This window comes from Phalaenopsis equestris, unplaced genomic scaffold, assembly GCF_001263595.1.
Source record: "Phalaenopsis equestris unplaced genomic scaffold, ASM126359v1 Scaffold000631, whole genome shotgun sequence".
In the NCBI taxonomy this organism is placed as follows: Eukaryota; Viridiplantae; Streptophyta; class Magnoliopsida; order Asparagales; family Orchidaceae; genus Phalaenopsis; species Phalaenopsis equestris.
Window position 1 is genome coordinate 85,567 of NW_018165071.1, and position 21,818 is coordinate 107,384.

The window sequence follows — 21,818 nt, forward strand, 5'->3', positions numbered from 1 at the left end:
ATTATGGAAATGGATTCTCTAATCCTTTGGAAGTGTTGCAGGTGGAGTAAAGAGGTGCATTGGAGTATTATGATGCAGATGAAGAGGATTCAAACCTTAACAGAGAATATGAATGTTATTTGGACGCATGTTCGTAGAGAAGGCAATTCGGTGGCTCACTGGGCTGCAAATGTTGGGTATACTCTTTTGAATTCTATAGTTCTTTTTACATTTCCTAATGATTTGTTGGCTTTAGCCATTAAGGACCTTTCTTGATTTGTTTTCTGGGTGTTTTGGGGTGTGGTGAGAGTTGTTTTTTTTGTTTTTTTTTATTTAGGAACCTCTTTCTTTTATCTGAGTAAGTTGTATAGGGCTTAGGTTGGGTTCCTTATCCCTCTTTCTTTATAATGCTTTTCTTGTGGTAATAAATTCTTTCTTTGTAATGTTTTTCTTGTGGTAATAAAATTGCAAGGGGAAGACCCCCACTTTGCTAAAAAAAAATGTGAAACTATTATTTTATAAAATATTTATAATCATAGAGATCCAAGTTTTTATCTCATGTCCTACACAGTTTAAAATGAAGTTTTAGAATAAGAAAAACCATAAGACAATCTAATTAAAATATTTTCATTAATAAGTTATGATGATTAATCCTTCTAATTATTAGAGAAGACATAAGTGTAATGCCAAGATTTATAATGTAAGGGGATATCTCTAGTAGATAAGATTTATTGTCAAAGGTAAGTATTTATAAATAACCAACAACATGCTATAAATGTTGAAAAAAATGACGAAGAAATTTCTGTTAATGAGCAACAACATACATCATACAACATCAATGGTGAAGATAACCATTGCATGATGAGTGATGACAATATATGGTATTCGACAATATATGATATCAAGTGCAGTACAACACTTGGCATAATCCTCATGCCAAGATAAATATCAATGTGATAACTAAAGTAGAGTAGTACAGTTTGATAGAAGACTAGAGACAATCAGGTAGAGATAGCAAAGGGGTTATAAATTGAGGGTTTCTCTCAAATTAAATAAATCTAGAACGAATAAAAATATGACATATTTTTGAAATTTTTAATGGGAAGGCTACATTTTAGAAATTTATATTAATACTTACTAAATCTATTTTAATTGGAAGATCAAAATCATTCCACACATTTTAAAAAGTAATTGAACAACCAATGACATCTCAAATCAGCCGTAGTAAATGACATCTCAAATCAAAGAGCAAAAATTACCTTTTTGAAACTCTCAATATAACACAACAACATTAACAACAACAAACTTTAACCCATTAAGAGGGGTCAACTACATGATTCCTTTTTCTCCTTTTTTTCATATTGAGTGTCATATTTTCTTTTAATTCTAATAAATCAATACCATAATTTAGACAACATGACCAAGCCTTTTTGGGTCCACCTGCCCCTTTCTTAATAAAAGTCAAATCTAAAACATCCACCTAACTAACTAGGCTATCATATGGTCAATGTTTAATGTTACCAAACCATCTAAGACGATTCTTTCCACTATTGTCCGCCACTAGAGCTACTACAGCCCATTCACAGATATATTCATCTCACACTTTATCTCTAAGTATAAAGCCACTCTGCCACCTTAGCATTCTCATCTCAGCAACACTAAACCTAATTTTATGCTTCTCTTTTACCATAAATTTTGTGGCTAGAATTGCATTGATGGTTTGCCAACCACAACATTTTTTAAGATGGTTTGCAATGAAAATGTCTTCAAAGAATAAATAAAACAACAAAAAAAAAACCATTACAAGTCATGCCAACCATATAATTTTTCATGCAAAATGTTCGATTTGCCAAAATTGCCCGAATGCCATGAAAAAACTAATTTTTTTTTCTTCACGCAACTCAGAGAACCCCATCTAAAGCAAATCAAAACTCCACCAAAGAAGACTTCAACGAGGGTCATGACCAGCCTATTAGGACACTAAGCGTGATAAGCCTCGAGTCGTATGCACGAAGATCCTCTCATTGAAATGCGTAATCTCAATTGAATTTGTTAAGAATCAAAATTTGCATTGCTCCCGAGTAATTATAAAAAAAATTTAAACTATATAACATTGAATGAAATTAATGCTTTTCGGAATAATTGTGAGAGCCACTCACCTAAAGTAAATATAAATGACTTCAAAATTATAAATATTTGCTCCAAATATACACAATGCTAAGCTACAAAATATGCAATTGAAACATGTTCAAACATATAGACTTTACAGTATTGCAAGTAATTTTACCCATAGTTTACAAGCCATAATTTACATGAAACAGCAGAATGCCACGTAAATTTTTAGAGAGAGAGAGAGCTTTAAATAAAACGATTGCATTTCTTCAAAGTATAAAGAGTTAGCTTTCCAACCATGTCAAAGTTCCTACAATCAACAGCTTGCTTGGGAGCTCACCTGGGCAAGGAGCAAGATATGTGATCTTCTTCCTGTAACAATGAAATTGTCAAATGAAATTTTATACAGTTTCATCTTGATGCACTAGAAAAACGTAACAAAATAAAAGGCGTCTAAATTATCTGCTTATTGCTACCTCTGGATGTCGATGTCCGTGACATAGATAAACCCAGCAACATTACTGCAATCAAATCAAGCAACGGTTAATAGAATTCAGATTTCTCACAATAAAACAGCAGTGGAAAAGGAAAAATGCATCAATTAGATGTTTCTACAACTTGACTTCAGCCATTCACGTTATGAAGAGAATAAATTTAATGAAATTTAAGGGTCTAGTTGTGGTGTACATCAAAAATATGACTGCACGAATCTCGAGGAAGTTCAATAGATCTCACTGAGCAGACATTAAAGGATTGCATTGGAAGTCAAAAGATAGATGCCAAATATCGTTTACTTTGGTCGGAACCACGAGCGAACCGAACGAAAGTTCTGTCGAACAATAGAACAATAGACAACCAAATCCAAGGGGCAGACAGCTACAACTAGATTTCTTGAATTATTTCGAGATTGTTCAGAGAGACGACCAAAGGGCCCCCCGGTATCTTTCTGATCCTCTCAGAAGGCCCATTGTCCAAGGGGAGCTGCCCATCAAATTATGGTAATACACTCTTTGTCTGATGGTCCAAGTTCATCGTAACGACAAGTGGGCCACTACCGAGGATTCTCCCAAAGAGATCAATTGAAGACCTGCTAGCCAATCGAACGATTGTAAAACGACCGAATGACAACACAAGAAGATAATTAAGTGTTGTTTTAGCACTTACAAAAATTGAACGACACCAACGTCAGTTATGAATCTCAGAGTCGATTACAAATATGAAAGATGCATTAATTATTTGTAATGTTCCTATTAAAATAGGGATAAATATGTAACTTGCAAGACACCCCTTATGATCTATAAATAGGGGGGTCATTTCCTCAAGAAGAAATTACTGAAATTATTCTCTGAGAACTTAATTATTATACACCACACTTCTCTTTTTCTCTCCCTCTCAACTCCTCTCATCTGTCTAACGCTTTATTCCTTGAGTGTGATCCATTGGACATTTTTGGATTCAATATTCTAAAAGATGCAGTGAGCATGTAGTCATGCAATCAACAAGAAGAGGAGTAAGCCATAGAGAAGGAAACAACTTGGGAGAAACCTCGAACATGGAGTCCGTTCGAAAATTTGTGCAACAACAAATTCAGAAATTCTAAAACCAAACAGTGAGACAAACGACAGAACTGAGCCGAGCTGTGCATGAGGGGTGAGCATAAGCTCCATAAGAACTAAACTCTCAAGAATAACCTGAACACTAAGGCCACCGAACGGCTCAGGGAGTCGGATTAGTTGAAGAATCCCAGTATTAAAAAGTGTTGGGTTCATGCCAAGGAACATAACACAAGGGGGGGCGAATGGAAGTCTAACGCCGACCATAGGATGCATTTTCCAATCAGATCATTGAAGTTGAGCCCCCATAGAAGTTCAATTTTCCATCCTTGGAAACCTACAAGGGTTGGAGTGATTCGGTCGATCACATAGCATCCTTTGAGTCAGCTATATGCCATCTCATAGTCTCTTACGCGTTAAAGTGTTAGTTGTTCTATAGCACACTGAGGGATTTGGACCTCTGGTGGTTTAATGGTCTCCTGACAGAAATTATTACTTCCTTCGGTGAATTCAAGAAGCTATTCACGATGTTATTCGCAAGTGCACAAAAGCCCAACAAGCACAGAAGCCGTATGGTATGTCAAGATGGGGCCTAATGAGACGCTTCACGTGTATGTCACTCGATTCCAGAAGGACATGCTGGAAGTGCGAAATCTGAAACATGTGATAGTAAAGGCCGCCCTGGCACAAGGGCTAAGGAGTGCACAATTTAAATTCTTAGTGGGTTTACGTACATCGGATAGTTTAACTAAACTTTCGGAGTTGACCAATGATCATATCGTGACAGAGGAATGTCCACCTGCCTTATCCAAAAAGCAAAAAAGTTCGTCCATCATTCAAAGAAAAAAGGGCTCGTGAGATGATGGGTGGAGGGAGAAAGATGGCCCAAGCAACAAATGAAAGCGGCCAGTCATCTCGCGGTGATGAAGAGTATGATAGAAATTCACGGAGATGGAGTTGATCGAAAAACTTTGACGATCGAATACCAAAACACACTCAGCTGAGGGTTTCAATGTCGGAGCTAGTAGAAGTCATTCAAGATAATGAGTACTTTAAAAAGGCTTCGTCGATGAGAACCGGAGTCTGTCTCCGGAATATCAATAAATTCTGCAAATATCATAAAGACCATGGTCGTGACACGAAGGAGTGAAAACATCTCCAAAGCCTGATCAAAGTACTGATTTGGTCCGAAAAGCTCAAATAGTTTGAGGCCCTTGGAGCACAAGCCCAGAGATAGGGTAAAGCCCTTACAGAAGATGACTCAGATGAGCCCATCCGAGCCTATGCCATACATATCACGGGGATAGTGCCTACAATCTTGGGAGGAGTTTCTGTCAAAAGGGCATACCATAAGAGGCCCCGAATGGTGGAACTTTGTGAGGCTGTTTTCGCTCCGAAGGGAAATCCTCATCCCTCCATTATCTTTAATGAGATGGATTTTCCCCCAAAAGGAATCCTCACGACATCGTGGTTGTCACGACGATGATTAATAACTACCATGGGGTAGCATTTTGGTTGACATGGGCAGTTAGGAAGCATATTGTTCAAGTTAGCCTTCGATAAAATGCACCTCTCGGCCGACTGCGTAGGTACGCCGATCGGCCCACTATATAGGTTTTATGGCAAATGAAAAGAGGCCCTATGTATTATTCACCCATATGAATGACTTTCTGGTGGTTGATGCACCACCTATCTACACGCGATCTTCGTTTGCTCACTATTCAATGATTTCAGAGCACTGGCATCCACCAACCACGTGGCGATAAAGTTTCCATGTGACAGGGAGATAGTGACCATTTGGGGCAATCTAGAGCAGATTCGAACATGCCAGCTCCGGGCGGTCAACAATGTGGAGCAAGAAATGTTGGACATCTAGCACTAACGAAGAGGGGGTCTCAAAATCGACGAAACTACAATTGAGATCTTCGCTGCCCTCAACGAAAGGGGTAATTTTTTTTTTAATTAATGAGAGTTTTAATGTTGGGCATAGGACTTGTTGATCCGAACTCTCCAAGAGCATCGAGATGTCTTCACCTAGTTAGTTGTCTAAATGTCAGGCATCCCAATATACATGGCATGCTATCAATTCATTGTCAATTCAATCGCCCAACCAATAAAACAAAAGATTAGAACGTCGGCCATGACTTTACCTGGACCAATATGGGAGTAAGTATTGAAGCTCAAAGTGGCGGGCAACATCTAAGAGGTGCAATATCCGTTCTGGAAGTCCAATGTGGTCATGGTGCAATAATTGAACGACAAATGGAGAATATGTGTGGACTTTCACGAATCTGAACTTCACTTTCCCCAAGGACGACTACCCCGAGACGAGGATTGATGCACTAGTGGATTCTAAAGTTAGGCATTAAGTCGTGAGCTTTCGGGAAACTTTTTATGGCTACTATCAAATCAAGATGCACCTGGTCGATGCAAAGAATGGAAGGCCACCTTGTGGGCAAAAAAATGCTAAGGCTACCTACCATTGTCTGCTAGATGTAATCTTTGCTAAACAGAAAGAAAAAAAATATTAAAGTCTATGTTGATAATGTTTTAGTTAAAAGTAGGTCGATCAAACAAAATATAAGCAATCTAAAAGAAACATTCCAAACGCTCACAAAATATAATATGAAATTAAACCAACTGAAATTTAAGTTTGAAACATTGACCGGAAAATTCTTTGGATCTCGTTACGCCTGAAGAAATAAAGGCCCAACCCTGGAAGGTAAGGGGTTGTTTTGGAGCAATTTTTGTTTTTTATTTTTTCTTGTTGAAGATAAAAATAAGAAACAAAAAAAAAAGTGTTAATCTATTTTTTGCTTTATTTCTGTTTTTTTTTTAGCATACTATTTTTAAAATACTCAAAACAGAAAAAACATATTTTATCTATTTTTAAAACATAAAAAACAACGAGCCCCGCCGCCCACCCAGGCCAACGCCGGCTGCCTGCCGCCGTCGACCGCTTGCATGCCACCGTCAGCTGCCCTCCGCTTGTTGCCACTGTCGCCACCCGCCCACAGGTAATTCTTTGTATTTGGTGGAACAAAGAAGACGTATAAGCCATAAGCAGCAGAGCTTAATACTAAAGCGCACGTGGACCCAATTATTTTATAGAAATATAGTTTTTTTTTAAAAAAAATACTTAACCAAACATATTTTATATTTTTTTTATTTTTAAAAACTTATAAATCATAGCAGTACCAAATACACTTTATAAAAACATAAAATAGAAAATAAAAAACATAAAATAGAAAATAAAACAAAAATAAAATAAACTAAAAAAAAAAAATGAAAACAAAAAGATCCCAAACTGTAAAAACACTCTTCGATATGCCTTTTCAAAATATAAGAAAGTTCAAAAGCGAACCATTCGGATAGCAGCACTCTGTCTTTTATCTTAAAGTCGGGCGATATATATGCAACATTCTTCAAAATATTGAGAAAAGCTAAAAGTTTTGAAAAGTCGACCAAATGTGAGCAAGCATTCCAAAGCTTAAAATAATCACCAGCCTCACCTTTACTTTTGTAAAGCCCGAAATAGAAGGAAGAACACTCCATATTTGGAAGTAGGGCCAAAAGCCATTAGTTTGATCATGGTCCAGGAGGAGCTGGGAAAATAATTCCACATCTACTACAACAATCGGGTCCTTATAGGCGCAGAGATCATGTATTCTATTATGGAAAAACTAACAGTTACTCTAATTGTCTCTACTAGCAAATTTCGGCCGTATTTCCAAACGCACCCAATTAGGGTCATCATTGACCATACACTCAAATTCGTACTCACTAGATCGTAACACTCCGATCAGCTCTTGAAATAGGTTGTGGAACTCAGTGGATACGACATTATCAGCATTTCTAGAAAAACGACCAAAGATCAGAAAGTGGCAGATTTCCTAGCAAAATTCTTCGAACAAGGAGAATCAAGCGGAGGAGCTGATGTCGGGGATTGAAGTTAGACTTTCCACATTGATAGAGCCTTGAGCAAGACCAAAGCAGGAATCAGACTGGAGCTGAGCAATCTGACCGAAGAACATCTCTATCACTCACCCGTCCTTGAGTTTAAAGTCACCAACAATCAAACAGAGCACGAAGCACTAGTGATCGGTCTATGCTTAACCCTCGAAATAGGCATCTGACATCTGTTGCTTAAGTCAGATTCGCAAATGATGGTTAATCAAGTCAACAGAGAATTCGAAGCCAGAGAAGAGATGATGATCAAATATTTGAACAAGGCAAAGGTGGAGATAGAGAAGTTTACAGAATTCTGGATTGAACATGTTAGTCGGGAAAAAAATCAAGAAGCAGGCATTCTATCAAAAACACTTGCTTTGAAGAGAGGACGTCTGAAAGGTTTCTCCGGTCGACCATTGAAGAATCAAAAGCCATAGAGATGGAAGCTGAAAGCACAAAAACTTGGATGGATCCATTCATCCAATATTTAGAGACCGAAAGATCCCAGAGGAAATAACAGATCAAAGGAGGTTCAAATTCAAAGCTGCATAATCTCATCATTGAAGGTAAATTTTTCCTAATGTCACCCACTTCGTTGCTCCTAAGATGAAAAGACCTTAATGAAATGGCCACCATAGTCAGAGAGTCGACGCAACCACCTCTTTCAATGAAGATAATCTCACCAGCTGTCATGAGGCAAACGGTGAAGGAATGATGCTAGCACTCGACTTATTAGAAGAAAGCTGAACCAATGCAACACTCTAACAGGAAGATATAAAGAGAGGGCGTGCTCAATACTACAATAAGAACGTCCAACAAAAGACACTTACCCGACTATTTAGTTCTGAAGAAAGCCGACCCAACAGTACGAGGGCAATCGGCCGACAAAATTAATTAGACTTGGACAAGTCAATTCATCATTGATCAAAAAATCGCCCAAGGAGCCTACAAGCTAAAGTCATGCACCGAGAAAATGATTCATACAATGTGGAGCAGGGATGATCTCAAAAAATCTTTTTTCCTTAAAACCATTACGTTTTACTAGCACAAGAAAAATATAAAAGAATTTTTATACTTTCGATACTTACAACTTTTGCCTTTTCCATAATGTTGAGAAAAATATTTGCTAATCATACAGTTATGACACCAAGTTTAAGCAACACTAGGGGGAACTCAGAAGATCGATGCACCTCGCATCGAAACAATATTTGGGGAACTAGAGTACCCTAAAAAGCCAACCAACAGAAGCGTTCAGATGCTCTGTCGCAAAACTCAAACTTTGGTTTCCAAGTCTTGAGAACTAATTTACAGAGGTGGTTACCCGTCCAGTAGTGATAAAGCTCAGCAAATAAAAGGTAGCCAAGGAACTTATAACGCCTCGAATCCGTACATTGAACTTCAAAAATCCAAATCAAATTGATGCGAAAATCAAGAAAATGCAATGATGAAAATTTTTTAAAATTGACAAAAATTAAATTTTTATTTAAGACAAAATACTTTATAGAAGGGTCTTCAGCCGTCTCAAGCAGCACCAAGGCCCAACTCACAAGACTCGAATACAACGAATGTCCCTCAAACTTAAATTTTTCTACACCCTCTTCTTCCGCTCAGACCTGTGAGATCGAACTGGTCGCCCGAATTTCTACCAGCTCAATCTAGAGATTTTCCACCTCAACTCGGAAAGCACCATATCAACCGCCAACTTCTCCTTGAAGTCTGATATGGCAGCCTCCCTCTGGGCCAGCCTTCCAAGCAGAGTTCACTGTTTAGTCCATGCAGCGAACCAACAGACCCCAGGAACCCCACCGTCCATCAATTTCCATCTCAAATGACTGTCGGGGCTGACAGATGGCCAAGTGCACCTCCACCAGGAGCTGCAATAGAAGGTCTCACGACTACCTTTGGAGGGGAGGTGGGTGACTTTCTTGCCCGGGAAATCAATGATATGCACGACTTTAGCTGCAAAAATGAGATGTCAAGAATGAGAATAGACATTAATTTATCTTATAAGAAAGAGATTTCTTCACTGATTATTCTCTTTATCTCTGACTTATAGGCGGTAAGACATCCGCCTGGCTGGCCCCGCCAACCGAAGGAGAGAGAGCTACACCATCGTGTGGCTAGACCTTTGTTGCCACAACTGCCCACACCTGCTGTTGTGCCGACAATGAGTCGACAGCTGGTGGATCAGATATGGGGCAAGGACTAGTGCATCAGTGATGTGCACGTCACTCCTGCCCCTACCTCATGGAGTGGCAACGAGTCAGATGACTCGATCACTCCTCTACTCTCTGTTTCTTCAACACCGATTGCCTTACCAACTTGCCCCCCTCTGGCGGGTCCCTTCTCCCGACCTCTTTGGGTTGACCAATCATCCTTCACCTTCTGACCTCTTTCCTACAGGTCAGCTCTCATTCTTAGGCATCTTCTTAGGAGTCAGCTGAGTACTTTCGGGCTTCTTCTTCTCACCCACGAGATGGTGGAGTTTTTCAGTCGAAAGCTCGAAGGCCTTCAACATAGCTTCTTCGTTAGCGGGTTTCTTCCCACTTACCATCTCAATTCCCTCTAAAAAATGAATGAAGGGATGGAAATTCGAAAATGGTGATTGAAAAGTGATGCTCACGCCCTATTTATAAAAAAAAGGGCACGAAAATCCAGGGACTTATTTATTAGAAGTACTTATTACACAATAAATAAGTTAATTTATGCATTTACACTTATTCTTATCGCAGTTGCTACTTTCAAGAAGTAAGAATAAACTAACTATGTATATTAAAAAAACTACCACACGAATCTCAAGGAAGTTCAACGGATCTCGCTGAGCAAACACTAAAGGATTGCATTGAGAGTCAAAAGACAGACGACAAATGGCATTCCCTTCGATCGAAACCACAAGCCGACTGAACGAAAGTTCTGCCGAATGAAAGAGTAGAAGGAACCAGATCCAAGGGACGGACAACTACAACTAGCTCCCTTGAATGACTTCGTAACTCTTCACAGAGACAACCAAATGATACCGCAGTATCTTTTTGATCCTCTCAGAAGACCCCTTGTCCAATGGGAGTTGTCCATTAGATTAGAATGACTCACCCTCTACTTGATGATCCAAGTTTACCCTAATGAGATGTGGGTCTCTACTGAGGATTCTCCCAAGAATGACGACCAAATAACAACAACAATAGGGCATTAAGTGTTTTCCTTTTTAACATTTACAAATATGGAATGGCCCCAGCGTCATTAATGGATCCCGGAGTCACCTACAAATATAAAGTTCATTAATTATTTGTAATGTTCCTATTAATATAGGAAAAAATATGTAACTTGCAAGACACCCAATATGATTTATAAATAGGAGGGTGATTTCTTCTAGAATGAAGTATTGAAATTATTCTCTGAGAACTTGTGTTATTTTATACTATACTTCTTGTTTTTTCTCTCCTTTTTGATTCCTCTCATCCGTCCAACATTCTATTTCTCGAGAGTGACACATTGGACATTTTTGGATTCAGCATGTGGAAATGCTGCATTCCAGAAAACGTGGCAGAGAAGGCAATGGGCAACACAAAGCCACATACCTACCCAAGCGAGGATAGGAGAGTAAATTGATTTATGCATTAGCCAAAGATCATTTCGATGACTTATGTTTGTCACCTTGATGCCACAATGGACAAGCTGACCACGTCCTTCTTAAACTAAATCTGTGGAAAAGTGGATAGAGTTTTCATTCATGGCATTGAAATCTAATGTTTTCTTCCATAAACCTCTACTATAGGCTCAAATTTTCAATAAATCAGGCTGAAGTTAGACATGTAGTGAGATGAGAAAACATCTTATTCAAAAGTAAAGACCTATACTACCATACAGAATGCAAAATCATTTAATGTGGATTCATCTATAAAATTCATAAGAGCCCTCAAGGCAAGTATAACTATTACCTAGAGATTATTTGCTCTGGTTCCTTTGCATATGAAACAGCAAGAACCAAATGAAGTAAGTCTCTGTTTATGTTAACAGCAACCAGCCGAGTAGGGTCAGCTACAGGCTCAGCTCCAATTGGTAGTGCTGAACGTGGGGCCTGTGGACCACCACCAATTCTGTAGACAGTTATATCACTGAAACTGACGATATTAGAATGCGGAGACAGATCATTGAAGAGGCCATAAAAGTACTCCTGCGAGGGATATTTGTCAGGCTTTGGTTATGAATTCCAATAAAAAAATGAGTTTAACTAAAACAATATAAAGACAAAAGGTTCTAGTGGCATTCAAATGATCTAAAGTGAGCACGAAACAACTGAATAAGTGAATTGCATCCTGGAGGGAAAAAAAAAATTCTACCTAAATCAAAGGATTGAGCTTACAAAAGCTATAGCCCACAAAAAAGCAACAGCTAATCCTAGTTTAACACAATATGTTATCAACGAGTCAATTTCTACTGAGCTACCCAAAATTCATTTGTCAATGTTCAGCTCACCAACTAATCTACATCTTTCAAGCTAGCTCGACCAAGTAAAAATCGTTTAAAGATATTAATAATCAAAAGAAGGGTTCGGAAGAGTATAAGCATGAATTAAGAAAAATACTAATTGGTTGATTATCTCTTTGCCTGAATATTATAACAATTTTATAAATACTACAATAATTAAAGCTGACTTAAATATAATTATAATTTACTGACTCAAAATCATACCAAAATTAAGTTTGAATTGATCCTTAGGATTGAGACTCACACGAACTGATTGAAATGTAATTTAAAACAGGAACAAGTTTCTATCGTTGAGTGTTCTTGTTGACCTCCTTGGTCAAACAACCTAATGAAATTGACTTAAGAAATTTAAATATGATCCTAAAACGACAAAACTAAAATAATTGGATCTTAATCCAAGTTTAACAAATGTTATCAATGAGTCAATTTCTACTGAGCCGCCCAAAACTCATTTGTCAAAGTTCAGCTAAACAACTAATCTCAAGCTAGCTCAACCTAGTTAAAAATTATTTCAAGATTTTAGTAATCAAATGAAGAATTTGGAACTGTTATAGAATTTGAGCAGAAGAGCTGGAGCACGAGTTAAGAAAAAAATTACTAATTTGGTTGATTATCTCTTACAAATGCTACAAAAATTCAAGCTGGCTTAGATATAATTATAAATTACTGACTCAAAATCAAACAAAAATTAAGTTTGAATTGATCCTCAAGATTGAGACTCACACAAACTGATTGAAATGTAATTTAAAATATGAATAAGTTTCTATTGTTGAGTGTTTTTTTTTACCTCCTTGGTCAACCAACCTAAAGAAATCGACCCGTGAAATTTAAATATGGTCCTCAAACAACAAAAATCTCAAGCGCATGCTGGTCTGAAAGAAACCAACTCCTCAAACTATGGACAAAACGCAAACATCCCTTACACTTCAATTGACCATTAAATGGTATTGACATGTAGCTTCAGTAATCCTATTGAGAGTTACAGTTGCAACTGGTCATGAGCAAACCTGGTTACTCTCACATGGTCGAAGGTCCCTATTTGTTGGTTTCAATTGACTAATAAACAGTCCTAGGAAATCTCTTTTGACCCGATGGACTCCTAAATAGTCCAAATCAATATTTCTTAGTGCAATGCCCCCAAGCTAGACTTAGTTTGGTCCTGGTTGACTTCAAATTTTATAATTAACTCAGGGAGATTCGATTAAGTCTAGCACCATATTAATTAATCTAATCAAAATCCTAACTAACTCAGCCCAATTAATGTACAGCAAATTATCCAAAACCATCCATGATGACAAGTTAACCAACAAATGGGTCTTGGCCAACCTTCAGTCGCAAATTACCTTAAAGTTGGCACAATTATTCAAAATAGTCACAAATTATCCCTATTATGTGTGGATATCATAATGCCTTAGGTAAACCTTAGAAGCCATGACCAAAGTCCATTATTCCCTCATTAGATCATTAGCTCCTGACCAATCACTAATTCATAGAATTAAGTATTTACCAAACTTTACTTGGACCTCCACCAAACCAACAAGCCCCTAGTTGACGGCCTGGACCATAATTACTACTACGACTGAACTGAAATCAACCAAAACTAGTCCCTCAACTTACTAAAAGATTCAATGTGACTTTTGCATAATTGACCTGCTCCCTAAGCAAAGTGGCTGAGCTAATTGATACCATCCAACACAATTAACACTTGACAAAGTCCAGTCCTCATGAAACTAAGCCAACTGAGCTAGCTCAAGTCATAAATTAGGCGCAAATAACTAATTGGTAGCTTACAGCTCCTCCCAAAATCAGGTCCATAGTTCTGGGTAGCTTAAAGCACTTATAAAGCCTTAATTTAGTTAATTAACTTAAACTGAAAAAACTAGGAACCAAATAGCCCACTTGGACGAACCTAAAGGCTTGATATAAGCCTAAAATTCTATCAGACTAACGCCCAATTGGTACTTAATTCCTCGAATAATGAATTTAACTCCTCAAAAATTATCACATCCAAAGTCATATTTGCTATGAGGTAACCATTTATATTCGTGACTTTATTGCTAGCTGGTGGAAAATAGAAAATGTCTTCCAGCCACCTATCACTTAGGTCATTGTTGAGCCACACACCTACTCCACGTTCAACCCAATTGGGTGTGGTGACATTGACGAAGGGCAGAACATGCTTTCGTGAAAGTTTAGCTCGAAATGTACCACATAAAATGAAATTATTTAAAATGCTGCCCATTTTTCAAAATAGAGTACATTGTTGAATCTATAAAATTGAAATTGCCAAAAGAAGCTCAGCGCAATCAATTTAATTGAAAAAGATGAAAATGGGGAAAATGAACACAATATTGCACAAATTTGATTTGAAATGCCTTAACCACCATACAAATTATATGAACATCGTTCGCTATGCAAAAAGGTCTCTGTCGACGCCTTTAGAATTCAAAAGTACCTTGAGACCTATATTGCTCTATCTATTGGATGAAAGCAAAACATAAAATTTTTCCATGTACAAGATGATGACACAAAAAACTAACTTGCTTAATTGACGAAATTTGGCAAGGCAAGCTAAAAAATTTAAAATAAATTTAAAATATCCATTTTATTATTACACATTAAATAGAATTAAAACTAATTAAGTTGAAAATATATTTTCTCCATTTAATATTATTACATTTTTTTATTATTATTACTTAATTAAATATATATTATATTTTAATTAGATTTAACAAAAAAATTCTATTATTTCTAACAAACTAAAATTGTATGTGTCTGTATATTAATTTAATAATGTTTATTTAGACAATTGTGTCAAAAATGAAACAGCTTATATCAAAAATCAAGCCCACAAATGCAAAATCTCACTTTACCTGCCACTTATACATATTATAGTATCTTTTGACTCAAGCTTGTGCATCGACATGATAATGCAAAAAAAAAAAAAATTATTAAAAAAGAGAAACTCTAAAAATAAAATTTAATTTATCACTAGCGCTCATTTTCACACCCAACCAAAAACCCTCTGCCTCTCCCATCTGCAAAGCCAATAGTCTCCTCTTTCACCGTCTCTATTTTGCATAATAGACCAAGCTCAAGTTCCACTCCCAATCCCTCTTTATCATTCTTCTTTGTCTCCTTAACCTCCATCCAAAATCACAACGCTTCCAGTCCAACACATGATCCCTTCACTAACCTCCTGCAGTCTTTCTAAAACCATACATGCCAACCACCTCTCTTTATCTCATGATATTTTCCATATCACTACTGTTGCCATCAAAAGCTCCTCTTGTCTCCCCATCACCTGCTATTTGCAAAGGCATCCTACCATACTTGCTTGGACAAAATTCCAATAACCACTAGATTCCATTGTGAACCACCTAAGCTACCTTCTCACCACTAACCAAAAAATTACTGCTCATCTCTCTCCTGGAAATTTATTAGCCTCTAGGGAACTCACTCGCCTGATGATACTAAGACTTTGCTTTCTCTTCTCCCAAACTTCTTCAACCCAAATCTCTATAAGTTACTTTCCACTCAGTGCTAGTTCAAGCCAGATCCTATAAATCCAATCCACCTCTAACCCGAGCCACCAAGAAAGACCAAAGGCATCACAACTTGGACCATTGTCTCAACTTGTCTGACCCTAGCAACATTTCTATTCCAATGAGTTTAATGACTATAGCTCTTCATACCCATTGCAGTTTTCATTAGATTCATTGAAAAAGGACATCATCTCATCTCCCTCTATCATCCAAGCCTCCAGCTGCCCCCCGATGGCCGAGAAACATTCCTCTATTTCAAAATTTATCCTGTAATTTCTCCTCCAAAGCATGCACTCTCTTAGCCTCCTTTACTCCCTCGAAGATTTTAGATATTGGAGGTGCAGTGGATTAACGCATTTGACTTTAGATCTGGAGGTGGAATTGTGATTCTATCGCTAGCTTCCTTGTGTTGTGATCCCATGATTCAGTCCCTGTACGTATAATCCCATGATTGGCTCCCGGATAGGTCAAATCATGACGGTATCGCGAGATTAGGGCGCGATCCCGTCGCCCGCTTCCACATTTGCACTCTTTGTGTTGTATCACATGGTTCGACCATGAAGGAAACGTCATGCAAGATTCATATACGCAAGTTTGGTGTGAAACTGCTAGACACTGGGATCTCACGAAGTTTGTAAGTCACGATCTCACGAAGTTTGTATGTCGCGATCCTCTTCTCTGGGGGGATAGCTTTCCGTACTTCCCAGATTCCCAGATTGATGCTCTAATACCAATTTAATAGGAATAGACACAGATTTTTCAGACAGAAATTTGGGTAAATAATACTTACTGCAAGAACATCAAGCATTCAAGATAAATACAATGATAAGCGCCTACAATTCGAGAGGTAGGTGATCTCTCCTAAGGTATGAAATCTCTCCCAAACCCTAACTCTTAGACTCAAAACCCAATCTCATGCATCCCCAACCCTAAACATATTAGTCCTATTTATACTAAACAATAATAAAAGAGAAATGACTAAATTGCCCCCAGGCTAACAAAAACTAAATTATCCCTAGGCACAGTCATAACAGATTCTAGATTGTTACTCATTTTTTTATTAGTAATTAAGAGAAGAATTAATAATCATTAAAATAAGTCTCTATGAAAAAAAAATATGTTCTAATTGATTTCTAATTTGATTGAAATAGTTTTTGATCGAGTGCAATGCTTTCTAGCCATATCAAACTACAGCTGAGGATTGTAAAATTTTGAAAGGAGATTATTCTTCGTATTGATACAAGGTTTGGTCCAAGTTTTTAACTACAACATGATTTTAAATCAAATGCATTCATGCTTCTAAATTCAAACTGATGATTCGATTGCACAACAATTGAATTATCATTTATGTCAAATTCTTTTTATTTTTACTTTCAACTAAAAGAACAAAAAGTTATTCAAATTAAGGGTTCCTGAACAGCAAATCTGGAAGTGTATGATTAATTTTAAAAATCTAATCATAATATGCATTATAAACACTAAGGCCCTAAGATATCACACATCGCATGCTAATTCTTGAAAAATGGCTCAAATGTGTAATGCATCACAAACAAACTATACAAAAATAAAGTACCTTTTTTGGTTTAGGGTACTTTTCTCAGTAAAAAAAAAAAAAATTATTTTTTTAAGTCTTTGGTCCATTTCTCTTCTATAACATTTTAATATGGCTCATAAGATTACCACAATTTTAACAGCCAGCTTACTCTTTTGTATCAAAATATCTCCTCTCCAATCATTTGGCAGTCTCTAATGCATACAAACTCTACTGAAAAGATTTATTATCTAAAATCATTGCAACATGCCTTCCAACCCTACAAATCTCAGTAGATATGCATTTAAACCCAAAGCTTTATTTCAAGCTAACTCTGGTGAAATCTTCTTGCTTTTGCAGGTTAGATTACAAGTTTCTCAAAACTAAAATTATACAGATTGGACAACCAAAAGTAATTTCATATTTAAGGGGACATCTTGATGACAACTTCTACAATAGATATATAAATAGAAGTAAGTTTGAATGTGATTGACAAGCAAATTGTAGATATAAACTGTAGATATAATAATAATAAATCTTATTAACATGCAGAGTTAATGAAATGCACATGGCAAATATCCTCTCAAGGAAAATAACGTACCCTAATCCTGAAGCCCCGAGATTTCTGCCGAAATTTTGGGTTTCTTGAAACAACACCCCCAGACTTGTGAAGTTTTACAATGTCCATATTAGGATTATTCTTTGCTACATCTTTCAACAAGCTATAGAGCTTTTCCTGCATCATATTCATCAAAACAAAATTAATAAATTAATAGATAAAAAAGCACCACATTGTGCAATCTACCCAACATAATTTCCTTCTAAATTTATTTCACTAAAATATTACACTTCTAGATCAAAAATCATAAAAATCATCTAAGTAAGAAGCATCATGAAAAAGAAATCTTCCATGCAAGGGTACAAAATTATCAAAACTACTCAATGGTAAAAAATTCATTTCACAGCTCCATCCATAAGGAGTGAAGGATAAGAATGCAAAGTAGAGAGTCTCAACCTTATGATAAAACAATTAACTTACATGAGAAATGAAGAAATTACCTGCCCTAAGACAAGAACAACACTAGCATTGAAAGTGTCAATTGCATGAAGAAGCAACTGCATCCATCATCAAGAAAACTAATGTTAAGAATTATTCATATTACAATGTGAATAAGACAGCACATTATTTCAACAGCAAAGGTACCTCATAACCAAGGCCTTCCACCCAACCCAAAGTGTTGATCACCATGCCTGCAGCCCTAGACTCTGCATTAGCAGAGAAATGCCTCTCCAGTGTTTGAGCTAGCTCCTTCACAAGAACCTTGTATAGTTCTCCATTTATGCTGTGAATCAACCATTAGGAAGGAGAAAAACATATCCAGTCACCCACAGCTTAAGCCAAACTACACAAGTCCATTGTGTCATCATGTTTAGCAAACAAATATAACAAGAGATGTGGCGTAATAGTAAAAAGGTGCCAGCCATCCACCTTGGAGTCGTGTGTCCATAAAAGTACACAATGGGCATTTCTAGAGGTATCCCTTCAACAGCGTCAATAGGCATTTCGATTGGAGTGGAAGCAATACATCCAGGAATAGTAATGGATCCCTGACCAATATCCAAATCTACAAACATAGGCTTCCAGCCCAGCTTACACGCCCAACTCAGAAGCATCCTGCACAGACTACTTTTCCCAGAATCCGTGGGCCCAACCACAATAACCCGAGGACCCTAAATAGAGAAGATCCATAAAAATAAAATAAAATCATTAGGTATACATAATGCCTTGATGTAATTTTCGAGGAGTTATGTTTGGTGATGTGAAAGTTCCTAATAAAAAAAAGCACAGTGATCTTTCAAAGGAATAAACTAACAATCCTTTAAATTCATTCACCGCTAATGAATGTATATTCAAACTATATGCAATATTGATTCAATTCAATCATCATTCAGAAGTATTTGCAACTTTTCCAAAACATGCGTCTTCCAATAGATGCATTGAAATTGTTCAGATAAATTGCGCACTTAGGTTAAGAATATTTGATAATTCTCGTATTAGCTTCTTCTAAAATTCATCTTCCATACACACGGTAAGTGCGCAATTTATCCGAACAACAAAACGGAAGAAAGAAAATGGAATAAAACCTGGGATGCAACGAAATCGTTACTAGACGATGCCTTAGCCCGCGCTCTCCTGCCATCCAGTATCGCGTGTACGTTCACATAACTCACCATGGGAGTCTAAAACAACCCAAAAATAGAGAAAAAGGTGTCATATGTCAACACTTTACCACAAAAATCCAGAACATGAAGCAGCTACTTCACCTCATCAGCAACATACTCGACCTCGCTGGTTCCTTCTACTTCCACAGTAGCTCCATGCCACGTAAAAATCTAAGAAATGAAAACAGAATTCCCATATAGAGCTGGGGTTGGGATATTTTCAAGCACGGAGGAAGAAAGAGAAAGCGCGCACAGCAAACTTTTGACGAGGGGGTACGGAGAGCCAGTTCTCCGGCGGAAGCTCGGTTCCAAAAATCTCAGCGGTGCCGGAGACGAGGCGGATGCGGAATGGAGAATCGGCGCCGACCTCAACCCTAAGTTCGCTCTCCTTGGCCAGTTTGAACTGCCGGATCGACGCCGGAGCAGCCATGTTCCCCGACTCCGTTCACAAAAACTAGGGCTAGCCGGTAAATATACAGATGTATAATAAGTTTATAATTTGAATGTTAGAAGAAAGCAAATACGAAAATTATCAAATATTCTCAAGTTCTCAACTTCCGACAATTGTTTTTTTTTTTCTTTTCTTTTTTCTATTTTTAACGTTTATCATGTTCATAGTAGTCTTAATTCGTTTTATCTTTATAATATCATTTTTTTTTGTGGAAAATAAAGTTATTTCAAAATGTCCTAAGATATTAAAAAAAAAATCTCATGAATTAATTTATTTAGGGTGAATATGCCAAATTTTACTTACTATGCAGAGAGAAAAATAATACAAAAAATTGCAGACTTCCCACTAGAAATGAGATTTGAACGCTATGATAAAATTTTTATTATATCGTGTACGTCAAAAATATGATTACACGAATTTTGAGGAAATTCAATGAGTCTCGCTCATGAATATTAAAGTACAATGTACCGGGATAGTGAAAAGACGGAAATGTCAAGTGTTATTTCTTTCGATCGGAACACTGAGTCGACAAAATGGAAGCACATCAGAACGAATGAATAGAAGTCACCTATTCTGAAGGATAGTCATTCATGACCTGCTCCCTTAGCCGATTCCGGCATTCTTCTCAAAGATGATCAAATGACACCCCGCGGAACATCTTTCTGATTCTTTGAGAATGCCCCTTTGTCCAAAGAGAGCTGCCCATCAGATTACGCGGTGATACACCCTCTACCCGACGACTCAAGTTCACCCTAACGAAATAAGGGCATCTACTCAGGATTACATTGAAGGGTCGACTGAAGAACTTCAAACGACCGAATGTATGACAATCAACCAAAGGATCTCAGTTGACCGAATGTCAATATGAACGAGTCATTAAATGCCCCTCTTCAAACAATTATGAATATGAACGGTGATAATGTTAGTTATGAATATGACAGAACGTCAGAGTCAGTTACAAATGTAAAAATGTGTCATAATAACTTGTAATATCCTTATTAGAATAAGGATAGAAATGCAATTTTGCACTAGATACCCTCGACTAGGGGGGCCATCTCTCCAGTAAAGTACTACTGAATTCACTCTATCAAAACTTCTGTTATTGTGCACTTTATTTCATCTTTTTCTTTTTCTTTATTTTTTTTCATCCGTCCTACACTCTATGCCTTCAGTGTGATCGGTATGATATAATTGGATTCAATATCCTAAAATGTGTGATAAGCGTAGAATCATGTCACCAACAAAAATGAGAGCATGCCAGAGAGAAGTAACTCATCTAGGAGACACCAAAAACTTAGAGTATGTGTGGGAATTTGTGCAACAACAAATTCAGGAACTTTGAGATCAAATGACTGGATAAATGGCAGAATTCACCCACATGATACTAGAGGGAAGAGTGCAAGCTCCCCAAGAAAGGAACCCTCGATAAGAACTAACCCAAGGCTGTCAAGCAGCTTAGGGGATAGAAAGGATGAAAGACTCCTAGCACCAAGAAAGTGTTGTGTCTACACCGTTGTTCTTACCATGATTTGAGTGAATGGAGGTCTTTGGCTTGCATAATGATTCATCCCTATATTTGCATTGCATTGTTCATTGTCATCTTTGTATTGTATTGTGTTGAGGTTTGTCCTTGCTCCGTCATCATACTATAGTTCATTATCACTATGTCATCATGTTGGTTCTACTTAATACAATCCAAATCATCAAAGCCAACCAACAAAAAATGACCCCTAACTCTCCACACAATAGTAATGAAAAGAAATTCCTATGTTTACTATTATTTCTAAAAAAAATGTTAGTATTCACAAAAGATATTACAAACATAAATAAACAATGTCACTTGGATATAGCCTGTGATACAGCACCAGGCCCCCTATGTTATCGGTCGTGCTCAAGGACTTTTATTTAGAGCACCTGCAGAAAAGTGTTAGAATCATTTATATTTTTAATGGTTGGCCCACTAAGCACGGCCTTATACAGAAAATGAA

General features: G+C 37.2%; 1 protein-coding gene across 1 annotated transcript; it reads right to left on the reverse strand.

Moving 5' to 3' along the window:
- Nucleotides 1-2,184: 2,184 nt before the first annotated feature.
- LOC110030012 (protein CLP1 homolog) lies at nt 2,185-19,878 on the reverse strand. Its single transcript, XM_020732546.1, has 10 exons — nt 19,633-19,878; nt 19,482-19,550; nt 19,302-19,397; nt 18,646-18,887; nt 18,361-18,499; nt 18,216-18,272; nt 17,758-17,892; nt 11,531-11,766; nt 2,568-2,612; nt 2,185-2,463 (listed from the first exon to the last, which is right to left on the reverse strand). Exons 1-10 carry the CDS (start codon nt 19,807-19,809, stop codon nt 2,376-2,378), a joined length of 1,284 nt encoding a protein of 427 aa, XP_020588205.1. The 5' UTR covers nt 19,810-19,878; the 3' UTR covers nt 2,185-2,375.
- Between the last annotated feature and the right edge of the window lie 1,940 nt (nt 19,879-21,818).

What these genes read in the sequence shown, in the direction of transcription:
- LOC110030012 (XM_020732546.1), bottom strand. Translation starts at nt 19,809, where the DNA reads ATGGCTGCTCCGGCGTCGATCCGGCAGTTCAAACTGGCCAAGGAGAGC. An exon ending in TCGAGTATGTTGCTGATGAG is followed by an intron (nt 19,398 to 19,481) that starts GTGAAGTAGCTG and finishes GGGTTGTTTTAG; the next exon opens with ACTCCCATGGTGAGTTATGT. An exon ending in TGGAAGGCCTTGGTTATGAG is followed by an intron (nt 18,273 to 18,360) that starts GTACCTTTGCTG and finishes TGATGGATGCAG; the next exon opens with TTGCTTCTTCATGCAATTGA.